The sequence below is a fragment of the Gouania willdenowi genome, chromosome 9 (assembly GCF_900634775.1).
Source record: "Gouania willdenowi chromosome 9, fGouWil2.1, whole genome shotgun sequence".
NCBI classification, from domain to species: domain Eukaryota; kingdom Metazoa; phylum Chordata; class Actinopteri; order Blenniiformes; family Gobiesocidae; genus Gouania; species Gouania willdenowi.
In genome coordinates this window covers 38,196,603-38,210,639 of record NC_041052.1, presented here as the reverse complement: position 1 = coordinate 38,210,639, position 14,037 = coordinate 38,196,603, and the positions used below count along the sequence as shown (strand labels likewise).

The following is a 14,037-nucleotide window of genomic DNA, read 5'->3' as shown; positions in this document are numbered from 1 at the left end:
ACGACATGATGTTGTATTTTGAAGAAACAGGAAATACACATGACGCCATCAATATGTGCTGCCTCGGATATGAGAGTAAGTTGAAAGCTGTTTTATATCAATGTTTCATTTAACTATTTATTTATTAATCAAACAACACGGTGATAATATATCTCAACTTTTAAAAAATAAAAGGAAAAAACGGCTTTTCAACTTACTTCGTCATGTGTACTTCCGGTTCATTCAAAATAAAACGCCATGTCATGTTTTACAGACTGAGGCCGTTGAGTCTGATGACTTTTATTTTGAAGCCTGAGGCCGTTTAGTTTCACAGTGCTTGGTTTAAGGAGTAAGGCCGTTTCATTTTCCAAAGGTTTTGCTGAGTCATGGGTCTGATAAATGACAGAGGTTTTCCTGATATCTGATACCTCACTCTGAGACCTGAGAATATCCTAATATGTACACGGTAGTGGAAATCAAAACACACCTCAGAGCAGCAATTTCAACCAAGTAAAAGATCTTGGATTTATTGATTTCAACACTTTGTCTTCATTGGATGAAAAATGATCGTCTCCAGCAGCTTTAAATAAAAAATAAGTTGGTTAAGTTGCTTTTCATTGCCGCATAATCTTTGCTTATGTGGATCACGCCTTGTTATTGTGAGAACCTCAGCAGTAAAACATTCAAGCTGTAAAATCATGGTGAAAAGGGGCGTCTTGTCTTTAGATATACAGTATGACAACATGCACACAGTGTTGACGTACCTTTGTGTAATCCTTCTGATCCCTGTAACCAGAACCATCTGCTCCACTAGGGTGTCAGTTGTTGCAGTCAGACACTGAGGACAGAGAGCAGAGGAAGCTCAGACACTTCTTACTTTCCTTTGTTCTTTTGTGTGACTTAAGAGGGATTTTCTGTGACACGTGTGTCGTACCTCCACACTTTGCTCCGGGCCCTCAGCTCCAGCCTGTCTGAGTGTGCGCTCCACCTTCACGGCCTGTGTGGTTATGGCGCACAGGAAGTCTTTGCTGCATTTAGTCTGTGTGTGATCATCTCCAAACTGAAAACAACACATCAGATGACCATCAGATGCCTTCACGTGCATGTGCCACATGTAGTTTTTGTCCTTTTGGGATGACTAACCATGGTGGTGAACGCAGTGAGCGCCTCTTTCTCATGTGTCATGGCGCTCCTGTAGTCACCTTTACTGCACATCCACTGGGCCAACAGATGGTGGCTGCACGGGCCAGAAAACACACACACACACACACACACACACACACACACACACACACACACACGAATGCTGGTCAATTTATCTATATATCTAGCTATACTTAGAGCCTACTATTTTTTTACATTTTGAATTGAAATCATTGGTGTTATTTTATTAAAAAAAAAAAATTGTACAATGTACAATTGTACACAAATGTTTTATTTTATACAGATGCCTTTGTGGAAAATAAATGAAGTTCCAATCATGCAAGATTTGGTCTCTGCCTTTCTAAGTTTATACATGAGATGTTTACTGTATGCAATGGAACCGTGGCTCAGTGGTAGCGTGGGTTGTCCAGTGACCGAAGGGTTGGGGGTTCAAATCCCGCTCTAACCAAGTCATTGTCGTTGTGTCCTTGGGCAAGGCACTTTACCTTCAATTGCCTTGTATGAGTGAGTATGAATTGTGCATGTATGTTGGTGGTGGTCAGAGGGGCCGTAGGCGCGAAATGGCAGCCGCGCCTCTGTCAGTCTGCCCCAGGTGCAGCTGTGGCTACATTGTAGCTTACCACCACTGGTATGACTGTGTGAGTGACTGGTGTGAATGAATAATGGTTTCTGTAACGTGCTTTGAGTCTCCTCGGAGAAAGCGCTATATAAATCCAAGCCATCATTATTATTATTATTAGTATTTAATTGAACTACTTTTTACTTGAGTATATAATGTGACTTACTTGTACTTGAGTACAATTTCAATCAAGCAACAGTACTTCTACTAGAGTATATATCAGTACTCTTTACACCTCTGCAAATCAAACACTTGGTGTTCTCAGTGGTCTCCCATCCAATTAACCAGGCTCATCAGATCTCATCAGAGATCTAATGAGATCAGCCAATGACAGGCAGGTATGGTCACCACAGTCTCACCTGAGAGCAGTGTTTACATCTGTGGAACCGAAAAAGGAAGTGTTGAGTCTCAGGCTGTTCTTTAGAAACGTCTCAGCGTGATCAGTCAGAACCTGCCCCAGACAGCTCTGCAAGAAGGAAGCAACAGCACAAAACAACACATTCATTAAGAGACGGGCAACTTTTACCACAAAAATGTGATTGTTTTATGATCCGAGGGACACATTGATGATAGCAATAATAATCATAATAATTCCAGCAAGTTCATTTTGTCTCCTTTTTTAATTATATTTATTCAGATGTTTTTTCAAGAAATTTTACTTTGATCTCCTGACTTTTTTCAACTGTCAAGTGCCAGTCTTCCTCAGAGGCGTCTACTGATTGCTTTGATTGCTCACTAAAGGGCCAGATTTGGCCCTCGGACCTTGAGTTTTGCACATTTGCTTTAAAATGTGAATGATCATTGTAGTAGGATTAGGATCACTGATCCACATAACTTCAAAAATGCACTTTTAAGAAACTTTTTCTACAATTTTGTGTATTTTGGGAGTAATTTGGGGTGTTCATTCAGTCATTTATATGTTTTTGTTGTTCCTTTGTGTTTTTAAAGTCATTTTGTGTGTATTTTGTTGCCTTAAATTGAATCCACCATAGATTGTAATTCAAAAAGTTCAATTGACACATGACTGAAAAGCAGTAATCAAAATGACGGCCCGTGTGTGCACTAAGGGTTGACCTACATCCAGTACTGCAGCGTAGGGATGGTCTTCACCGTGGACTGTCAGCATTAGCAGCCGAGCCCTCAGCAGACACTTCTGAGCCAGGGCCGTTTCCCCTCCAGCAAACATGTACACGCCCAGTAGCGCCTGGATCAGACACAAAAATGTTGTTATTCTGCCTGCAGGGGTTCAAACTCCAGCTCGTGTAAACGTGCAGCTGAGCTCACATATTGCTGGATGGTATTGGGATGGTCGAAGCCCAGCACTCTCTCACTGATCACCACTGCCTTCAGCTGGCTGCTGCGAGCCTGCGGAGGAGCACAGGACGACACAATAATAAGAAACTCTTTAAAGAGTATTACGCTAACTTTACACATATGTCAGTTAGGCTTTATAAGGTCAAAGTTAACATTCAAAACACACGTAATAATTGTATTTATTGTAAATCAGTGGTTGTAAAACTTGTTTGGGTGTTCCCCATTTTGAACAAAGGTGAAGTTTCAAGCCCCACCTACGCCCATTGCCCCCCAAATAAAAATGATAGGAAACAAGTAACATCACGTTTCATAATAAATCAAAAACTAGATTAAACTAATAACGTGCATAAAAACATTTTAAAACTACAGTTGTCAAAAATACAGGAAATAGCAAAATATTGTTTGCAATCTGTACCAAAAAGCTTAAGAAAACAAATGAGGAAATTCAGTGCAAGTATGAAATTAACTAACAGGGAACAAGTAACATCATGTTTCATAATGCAAGTAACATAAAATTCATAAATCAATCAAAACTCAAAAACTAAATTAATTACCAGCATAAAAAAACAAATGTAAAAGTGCAGAAGTCAAAAACAGGAAATATTGTTTACAATCTGCGCCAAAAAGCTTAAAAAAACCCAATGATCATTGTCATTACTTTTGCACTTTAGTTCCACGTTACATTTTGTTCCTGTTGGCACGACTAATGCAATCTAATAATTTAATGCTCTTTTAATTCCTGCTACATTTTTAGGCTTCTCATTTTTAAAAACGCACCACTGGTGTCATCTATCCATTCCCAAACAGGGGGGCACGCCACATACTTTGAGAATCACTGCTTTAAATTAAATATATTTTAAAAACCCACAAAGTAATTCAGCAGTGAATTAAATAATACTATAAAATATTGTACATTTTAAAATATCAATCATTGATTATTGTTTAACTTTATTTACATGAAAATAAAGTGCATTGTGCAATAGATATTTAATTTTTTATTTTTTTACTTGTCTGCACATGCTGTCAAAGGTCAACACTACAAGAAGTGCAATCTTTTTTTAGACAGCAATGCATTTTATTTTTTATTTTATTGTTATTGCATATAAATAAATTGCATTTTTTTTATTGCATAATTGTGACCATCACCAGCCCACCCCAAGGAAGGTTAAGAAATACTTTATTAAAGGGAGAATATAAAAAGAGAGGGCAGTGTTACACCTAGGTGAGGGGGTGGGGGGGAGGAGCAGGGAGGAGCGATTCAAGGAAGAGAAATGGAAGGGTGGGGAAGAGTTGATTACTGTAAAGTGAGATGTGAAGTAGACGTAAGGCTTAACTATAACGGTGGTGGCTGTGGGCAGAGGGAAGGAGTGAGTGGTAAAACCTGAAACAGGTATTTGAGATCAACGTGTCTAAAGTTAAGCCCACTACAAGTTTTATCCCACAGTCCAAGGCATGATAGTGCATCGTAGACCGTTGTATGTGCAAGAAACTGCCACTGTAAACCCAAACGCTGCCCCGGACTCGAGGACGCAGCCAGAATAGCAGAAAGAGCGGGGGCCAGCGAGCCCAGGCAACCCCCCCCGGCCGAGCAACCTCCCAGACGCCCCCAAGACACCAAGCCGAGAGGCACCCACCGCCCCCCACATACACACCCGATTAAGCACCTAGAAGCCGAGGAGCCGGCGCACTCCGCCACCGCCCCCCAACCCCAAGGCCCCCCACCGTATCTGTTTGTTTGTCTGTTAGCAGGATTATGTCACAAGAACTCAATTGATTTAAACCAAAGATAGACCTCAGGCCATGGAAGATTACATTAAAATCTTGGACTGGACCAGGATCAATACACTGATTCTGTTTCAAAATTAGAATAATCCCTATCCCTCATTTTGATAAGAATTGAAAAATTCACATCTTGGTTATTAATTGACAGGATCTTTATGAAATTTGACTCAGTTATGTCAGACTGGATTCCTCTGTTACTTCACTGAGTTTCATCCAGATTGGAAGTATATTGCACATTTTATTGCAATAAAAAAACTGTATGTTGATTAATGTGGATCTAAATTTGTTCCAAGCATTTAAAGTGTGAATGTCAATGGTAGAATGATCAGAATCACTGATCTACATTACTGACAATATGTGGCTAAGAACAGATTTGGAGCTTGGAGGAGGTTTGTGCTCCCTGAGTGCGACTGCTTTGTGTATTTTTGTTGTATTTTTTATGTACTCTCTAATAGAGCGTATTCATTAAGCAGGCAGTGTAACAGTGTGGATATGAACCCATTGGTACCTCTGCTGCGTTCCCCTGCAGGTAGGACACTTTGGCCAACAGGCTGTGACAGTAACAGGCCTCTGGGTGCAGGTTGTTACACACTCTACCAAAGAGGTAAGCAGCTTCTTTCAGGCCCTCAAGAGCCTGTTCCAGCAGACCTGCATCAGGTAACACAGCATCACATTACATTTATCATGTTTGGTTTCAACTTAGATAAAAATGTGAGCTATTCGGAAATAAATACGGTGTGAATCTGCAGATGAAAAGATTAGGTTAACCCACCCTTTTCCATAGAGATCTGTGCTGCACGAAATGCATTGGAAGCATCAACCATGGGCGTGTGAACGTGCTTGACGACAGGGAAGATGTTGAGGATGTCGTCTGGGCCGATGGGAGCTTTGTTTTGGTTGTCCAGAAAGTAGTCCTTCAATCTCAGCTGCAGACACACAACATTTTGTTACATCAGTGTTTAAAGTAAAAGTTAACGTGCAGCATGTCAGTCTCACATTTCTCAGGCCCTGTTTACACAACAACGTTTTCAAGTGAAAATGCAAAAGTTTTGTTACGTTACGGATTTTAAAAACTCATCAAAACGTCCGGCTTTCCCAGAGACCCTGAACGCATCTAGGGGAACACGTTAATTGTCGATTTGTACGGTTGCCGTGCGGACAACCCCCGGTGCTTTTGGTACGGTTGCCAAAGCACACGTATGTAGCATCTTAGGGTTAGAGTTAGGTTATAACCCAATATTGCAACAATTTTTAGGGTTAGAGTTGTGGCCAAAAAGATTAGATGGACAAAATTTGGTTAAGTGTCAAAAAGAACTTGAAAAAGGGGGAAATAGGTTTTTATTGGCGAAAGGTAGCTAAAGTCTGAAAAAAGTATCAAAACTTTTTGAATGGGACAAAAGAAGTTGTAAAATGGACAAAGGAAATAGGTAAAAAGGGATTAAAATGTTTCACCAATAACAATAATAATTCAAATTAAGACATAAAAAGGCACATGTTGAGCATAACTGATTAATAACAGTGGTGTCACTGATAATGTAGTGGACTGGTCTGGATAGAAAATGCCAGGGTTGAAATGTCACCCCTGCCTGGCATGTATTTGATATTTCCCGCAGTCTCTTGTGAATGGAGATTGTTTTGAAAACGTTGCAGTGTGAATGAGGAACTTTTTGGAAACAATAACGGAAACAGAAGCAAAACGTTGTCGTGGAAACAGGGCTGAAGTGACAACATCTGAGTTTGTTACCTGCACTCCCGTCTTTAAGCAAAACTCTCTGAGCAGGGAAAGCTTTTGGAGCCCATAGTGCTCCACGAGGTGGTTGAGGCCAGAGCTGTCACAGAGAAAAGTGACAGTTGAACCCAAGCTGAAGCTTTACATAACAAACATGCTGATGGTGCGAACAAACAAAGAGCGTGTCTTCACCCGAGGTTGTCCAGGAGGCCGTACGTCTCAGCAGCATCCTGACAGACCAGGTTCCACAGCTCAGCCCCTGTCAGCAGACCCCAGGCTGTGCTCTCAGAGGCCCCGCCCCCACGGCCCCCTCCTCCTCCTCCACGCCGCCTCGACCGCTTCTTACCCTCCTCTCCGACAGGACTAGGTGTGAAGTGAGGAACCAATAGGCATCCGAGAAAGTGACTGACAGCGGCGGAGAGATTTGACACATCCACACCCTGCAAAGAAAACGACCCGAGGCTTAAGCTTATTGTTAGTGAGGCATGCGACCCCACACCCACACCCACACCCACACCCACTCCTGTTTCAACACCACACTGCACAAGGTGTGCAAACATGGAATTATGAAATGTGCTCATTCACATGTCTGCACCTTCTTCAGAATGTGACTGCGGCAACTCTAGAACAGTGGTTCTCCAACTTTTTTTTGAGTCAAGTGCCCATCCATCCATCCATTCATCCATCCATCCATCCATCCATCTTCTTCCGCTTTATCCGGGGCCGAGTCGCGGAGGCAGCAGCCTCAGCAGAGATGCCCAGACCTCCCGATCCACGCACACCTCTTCCAGCCATTCTGGGGGGACCCCGAGGCGACACCAGGCCAGCTCAGAGACATAGTCCCTCCAGCGTGTCCTGAGCCTTCCACGAGGCCTCTTCCCAATAGGACATGCCTGAAACACCTCCCGAGGGAGGTGACCAGGAGGCATCCGAAACACATGCCCGAGCCACCTCAGCTGGCTCCTTTTTTACGTGAATTCAATTGAATCAATCGTAATATAGGGTACAATAATATAATAAATAAGTTGATTTATAGTTTTATTATTTCCGGTCATCTTATGCCTGGGGTGGAACCAAGACGGACACTTTATTTGTTAATTTCCCGTGCTCTCTCTCTCTCTCTCTGTACCCCCTGTAGTGCCATTGTGTACCCCAGGGGTACACGCACCCCCATTTGAGAAACACTCCTCTAGAAGACAGGTTATTGCATAGCTATGAAGAATTTTAATTTACTTCTCTTTGGATTACTGACCTATACACTGGGTCAAAGACGGGCAACTTTTATCACAGCGGAGCCATGAATTGTCTTTGTATTTGATCCGAGGGCCAAATTATCAACATTTCATTTCCTTATTTGTTTCTCACTTCAATAACAAAAATACAACAAAACAATGAAAGCAAGAAGTCAATTACATATGCATCCGTCAACGGCCACATGTCACAGTATAAGTACTCAATTCAACTAAATGCAACATAAATACTATATACATATGTAACACTCATATTACCTTAAACGTTCCATTAACAATACATAAATTACACAAACAATATTATTACTCAGTATGTTTGTAAGAGTCAAATTCCATTTGTTTGTATTGTATTATATAATAAACAGTGTATTATTGCACAATTTTAGGGAGTCATTGAGTTTTTCCTCATACTGGGCAGGCCAACTGTTAATACTGTTTTAAAAAAATGCTGTGTTTTCAAAAAGAGGGGATTGTTGTGGTCTCTGTAGACGGAATGATTAATCCTTACTGTTAGATTTATTCATGTCAGCACTAGGGGTGTGACCATATCGCAATACGGCGATATATAGCAATATTTTTTCGCACGATTATTGATATGCTTGCGCTGCGTATCGATTTAAAAAAAAAAATTATATATATATACTTTTTTTAATTTAAGATTTATTTTATTATTTTCAAAACATTTTCTGTTTTTTCACTAAAATGTGCAGGTAAGTCTTCACAGAAATTGTGTCAATGTTTGTTGAAAGAATCAATATATTGTTTACTGGAATATTGCACTATACTAGTGTCACGGGTAAGAAAGACCCTATTTTTTGTTTACAGAAAGCACAAGTGGAAATAATTATTCGTTTACATTGGTATGTTGACACTTATTTACAGAAATGTTGCACTAAAATAGTGTCACTGTTCATAGGACACTTTTTCAATTTATTTATTCAATTCAATTCAATTTATTATCTTTCAGAGATATAAAATAAAAAATGTATTTTTTCACTTGATCTTTTTTTTCTTATGTCATAGATTATCGTAGATTGATTTCTGACCAACATATCATAAATCGCAGTACAGTACCGTCATATTGTGAGATAATCGTTATCGTGAGCTTTGTATCACGTATTGTATACGTACGTACCTAGTATACGTACTAGGTTCCCAACCCTAGTCAGCACTTAAATAATGAGCAATCTGAGTATTAATGCAGGAAAGAACAAAGGATTTATGTTTTTCTGTCAATCTGTGTGTGTTTGTTGTTGTTTTGTGTATTATAAGTTGTTTTGTGCATTTTTTTCTTGTGATTTTGTGTTTTCGGAGTCATTTTTGTGTATTCCTGTTGTTGTTTTGTTTATTTTTGTAGTAGTTTGTGTCGTTTCTGTAATGTTTTGTGATTTTCTTGTCTATTGCTTTCGTTTTGTGTATTTTTCTGCATGATATATGTTGATGTTGAGTCATTTCTGTGTTTTCTTTGCCATTTTGTTCATTTTTGTTGTGAAATTGTGAGTTTTTGTATTAATCTTTTCGTTATTTTGCTAAATGTTTTCTCGTCTTTAGTGTATTTTTTTCCTGTTGTGTATTTTCACATTTTGTGTTTTGATGTCATTTTTCACCAATTTCTGATTTCTATTTTTTTAATTTTTTATTATTTTTGTACTACTTTTGGGTGTTTTTGGATGGATTTTTTGTTTTTTCTTGTCTTTTGTATATTTCTGTTGTACTTGGTTGTTTTAAGTATCGGTTAATATCGTTAGTATTGGACTTTAGTATTGGACAATATCAACATATTGAATATCGGCAAAAAGTATGTATTTATCTATTTATCTATGTATGTATGTATGTACATATTGAATTATACTCCAAAAACACAAACTTACTTCCAATTACAGAAGTTTTGAAAAAACATACACAATGAATGACAATAAAATACACCAAACGACTGAATAACACAAAATGACAATAAATTTACAGAAAATGACTCTTAAAACCCACTAACTAAAAAAACACACAAAACATCAACAAAAACACACAAATCAATTGTTGTTTCTTGTGTTAATACTTAGATCACTTAGATCATACTTAGTCACATGATCAACATGAATGTTGATCATGTGACCCTCACATTTTTGTGGCCCCCGCTGTGATAAAAGTTGCCATCTCTGTTGCAGATTATTATGATGTGAATCATAACACAACACAACACAACACAACACAACACAACACAACACAACACAACATGATTTCAACTCATGCATTCGACTTAAGTACAGGAAATAAATATGTCAATAAGAAGAGTAAACTAAATTAACCTTGTTAAGAATGTTTGACAAGTTTATACAAGTTTAATAGCCTGTAATGACATCTGATTAGGGAACGTAGATTAATCATATGAATCATGAATCATAACATGACATAACATAACCACTGGAGCAGACATGGGCTCGTCTGTGAACGGTAACATTTACAGACCTTGGAGTTGCTGTTAGCTTATCAATAAATGGGAAGAGATTCATCACCTTTATAATAAGTGCTGACTAGGCCACTGGGAGTGAGGATCAAGGTCAAGACAGGCTGACTTGATGATAATGTATCATATTTTTCTGCAGTCAGTGTCTTCTCCTCGTCCTTCTCTCTCTGCTCTGTTTCAGGTGATGTGAAGCTGATGATGACAGTTCCTGATCTGTGGTTCACGTCTCAACTAGTCTGAGACACTCTGATGTTCTATCTCTCTATCCTGTTCTGTTGGTCCTTCTGTCCACTAACCTCAACCAGTCAACGCAGATGGCTGCCACCTCTGAACATGGTTCTGCTGGAGATTTATTCCTGTTAAAAGGGAGTTATTTCTTCCCACTGTCACTAAATGATTGTTCATGTGGCTCTTGTTGGGTTTTTTCTTATTATGAATTTTATATTTTGATAAGGGCATTGAGATGACTCTGTTGCAAATCGTGCTATACAAATAAAGTTGAATTGAATTGAAGTGTAACAAACCTGAATGAAATTGTTGAACACTCTTCGTGTTGAGCGGATGAAGACTTCCCCGATGGCCACTCTCTGAGTGTGAGAAGAGGAGGTGAAATAAGGAGCAGCGTGACTGTCACTGTTCCTGTTTGGATCTTCTTAAACAAACCGTGATGTGCCTCAGGTGCTCCCTGTCTTCTGACTGACAAATGGCTTTGATCACATGACCCAGGTACCGCAGGTTGATGCCCCTCTGGTGTAGTGCTTGTTTCAGAGAAGCTCCGTCCATCGGTGCCTCGTTACTTTGTAAACAACTCTGCATCTGTAAACACACACACACACACACAGACTACACATTAGGGCAAGGAGACATGGAAACAGGTGGCCAAAAATGCTCCAAAACTGGCAAAAATGTGGCAAGAAAAGAGTGTAAAGTGACTAAAATGGGCCAAAAGCAGTCAAGAGTGGCCAAAAAATGGATCAAGAGAATCGTTAATATCGTAATAATTGTACATTACTCGAATCGTAGCACCCTGAATCGGAATCGAATCGTGAGGTTCCTTAAATGCCTACACCCCTACTACACATAACTAAGTTCTTCACCATGACAGTTTGTAAATAAGTTTGTGTAGTTTAAATTAGAATCCATGTTGGTTGCAGCCACGTACAAACTCAGGTATCTGATGTGTGACGATGAAAGCTGCTGCTTCTTTCTGTAGTTTCTCTTGATGATTTACTGTTTTACTTTCAGCTGGTGGAAACGTTACCCCTGAAAGATGAGCACACACACACACACACACACATTAGCACACTCTGTTTTCTAACAAAGTTTACCAGTGATTTTGTGTGTCTCCGTGTGTAGTTTCATACCTGGACAAAACACATTTGGGTTAAAACGCATCTCAAAGATGATGTCACTGACTGAGCCCACTTCGCGGCACGCTGCTTTCACTGCATCAGTAGACCGAGAGTCGCCTGAGGGACGACACACGCATTATAAGGACATGTGACGATGACAGACAGTGTAACACGATCGCACTGACACTAACCTGATGTTGCACATTCTTCAAAGCCTCCCTTTTCATCCAAGGTCTGTCTGACATGCTGAGTGAAATGGCGATGTCTAAAAAAAACACAAAACACAAACGCTCAATTTCCGGATAAAGAGTTTGAGATGATTGATGATGAGATGATGGTGTCACTGTAAAAATACCTCTCACAACAGATCAGAAAATACAGCATAAGAGATCAATTTATGTTTATTTGACCAAAAGCAAGATTAGAAGTTAAACAAAGATGTCTCGGTTGATGAAGAAATAAAAAATGAGTGACACTCATTTCAAAAAGAAAATGTTACAATATATTTTAGAGAGTCATGTGAAGCAGTGTTTTTGTTAAATACTGTATATATATAATATGCAACTCTAATGAACTTGTTGAATGCTTGTATTTATCTATTATTGGAAAAGGTAACTTGAATGTTATTTATGTTGGGCATATAAGCATTTTTACTTCTGCCTCTTTCAGTCTTGTTATATATGTTCAAATTGTGATTTATGTTTGAATATTTTTTGTTAAACTGAAACAAACAAATAAACCGAAACTGAATTAAAATTGTAATCGCGTAATTGATAATAAATTACAAATTATGACGTAATTATAAGTGTAATTGCAAAATTATATTGCTGTTGTAATCACGATTGAATTGTAATTGATTTAAGACGACTGACGTAATTGTAAATGGAAATTAAAATTTTATACAATTCAATTAAAAGCAAACCTGTGGAACCATGTTACAGTTAACTTATTATTATTCCCTTTAGATAGATAGACAGACAGACAGACAGACAGACAGACAGACAGACAGACAGACAGACAGACAGATAGATAGATAGATAGATAGATAGATAGATAGATAGATAGATAGATAGATAGATAGATAGATAGATAGATAGATAGATACTTTATTCATCCCCAGGAGGGGAAATTCAATCTTATTATTATATTAGCACATGTGCTAATTTACAACACTTGTCCACAGGAGGCTTTTAAAAAGGTTAAAAGTAACGTGAATAACAAGAAAATAAGGAGGAAATCTGCATTGCACAAAAATTACAATAAGAAAAGCAATATTTAAAGTTGAATACAGTCATTAGTTATAGGGCAGAGGCAACATGGGCAGGCGAGGAACCACATAAAACTATAAATGTGAACACTGTTGTTTTACACATATTGTAAGTAGTTAATTATTAAAATAAGTTTTGAAATAAGTTTCATATCAAATTTTCCCATGACATGTTAGCTCTCTTGAGGATCATTTTAATATTTTTTTTTTTTTTTTTTAAATTGAAATCTAGCAGTATACTGACAGAAAAAAGGCTGAGATGCCCTCATCAAAAAATATGAATGCCAATATTTTCATAAATAAGGACGCCTAACAAGGTAACCAATAGATTAAAAACAAATTGAATGATAGATACAATTTTTTGGTGTATTTTACAGCTGATTTAAGACATGGGTCTAAACTGACCCATTATCATAAGGACACTAGTAGATGCCTCTGAGGAAGACTGACAGTTGGCAGTCGAAACATGTCAGGCGATCAAAGTAAATTTCAAATTAAATGTCCTGAAAAAAACATTCTGAATGAATGAATCCTTAACATATTATTATCATAAGAGATGCTAACAGAAAGCTAACACAAGCGGAAGGTTAAGTTTTGTATTTATTAAAGGCTTAGTAATTGTGATCAATTGCAATTGACTTTCAGGTGAAAAATAATAATTGGAATTGGAAAAATTGCCAGTCACGGTAATCGTAAGTGAGTACTTTATTGAAAACGTAAATAGCTAGTTTTCCATTATAGATTTTTGCAAAATAAAAGCGATATTTGACAAAGTATAATTGCACTTTGCACCATTGAACGTTGTTTTGGGAGGAGTCTCGTAACTACTGTGAAATCTCATCGAGACTTCGCGGCAGGAAGTCTAACGCTCAGAACCTCCTTATAACACTACGTATTCCTTTTTCGTTTCACGTCCAATGTGGCACTAATGAATTTAAAGTATAATGCTAAGCAATGTCTCCGTCTTCTCTTCCGGTTACACGTACCGCACCATGTTTACTCGGACAGCAGTACTCATGTGACCAGGTACCTAACGTTCTGTGACGTGTATTTTCAGAAAAACTGTTCCCATAATAATGCATTGGATTTTATATAGCGCTTTATCATAGACACTCAAAGC

General features: G+C 38.6%; 1 protein-coding gene across 1 annotated transcript in view; it reads right to left on the bottom strand.

The window, feature by feature from the left end:
- Positions 1-14,037, bottom strand: part of LOC114469791 (clustered mitochondria protein homolog) — a 36,769-nt gene that overhangs the window by 4,581 nt on the left and 18,151 nt on the right. The window contains exons 13-27 of the mRNA XM_028457601.1: positions 11,842-11,915; positions 11,663-11,767; positions 11,461-11,561; positions 10,962-11,114; positions 10,823-10,885; positions 6,780-7,027; positions 6,603-6,687; positions 5,631-5,784; positions 5,367-5,506; positions 3,047-3,127; positions 2,841-2,966; positions 2,122-2,228; positions 1,123-1,216; positions 914-1,039; positions 744-817 (exon numbers count right to left, since the gene is read on the bottom strand). Coding sequence (XP_028313402.1) covers positions 744-817; positions 914-1,039; positions 1,123-1,216; positions 2,122-2,228; positions 2,841-2,966; positions 3,047-3,127; positions 5,367-5,506; positions 5,631-5,784; positions 6,603-6,687; positions 6,780-7,027; positions 10,823-10,885; positions 10,962-11,114; positions 11,461-11,561; positions 11,663-11,767; positions 11,842-11,915 — 1,731 coding nt within the window. The remainder of the gene's footprint in view (positions 1-743; positions 818-913; positions 1,040-1,122; positions 1,217-2,121; positions 2,229-2,840; positions 2,967-3,046; positions 3,128-5,366; positions 5,507-5,630; positions 5,785-6,602; positions 6,688-6,779; positions 7,028-10,822; positions 10,886-10,961; positions 11,115-11,460; positions 11,562-11,662; positions 11,768-11,841; positions 11,916-14,037) is intronic.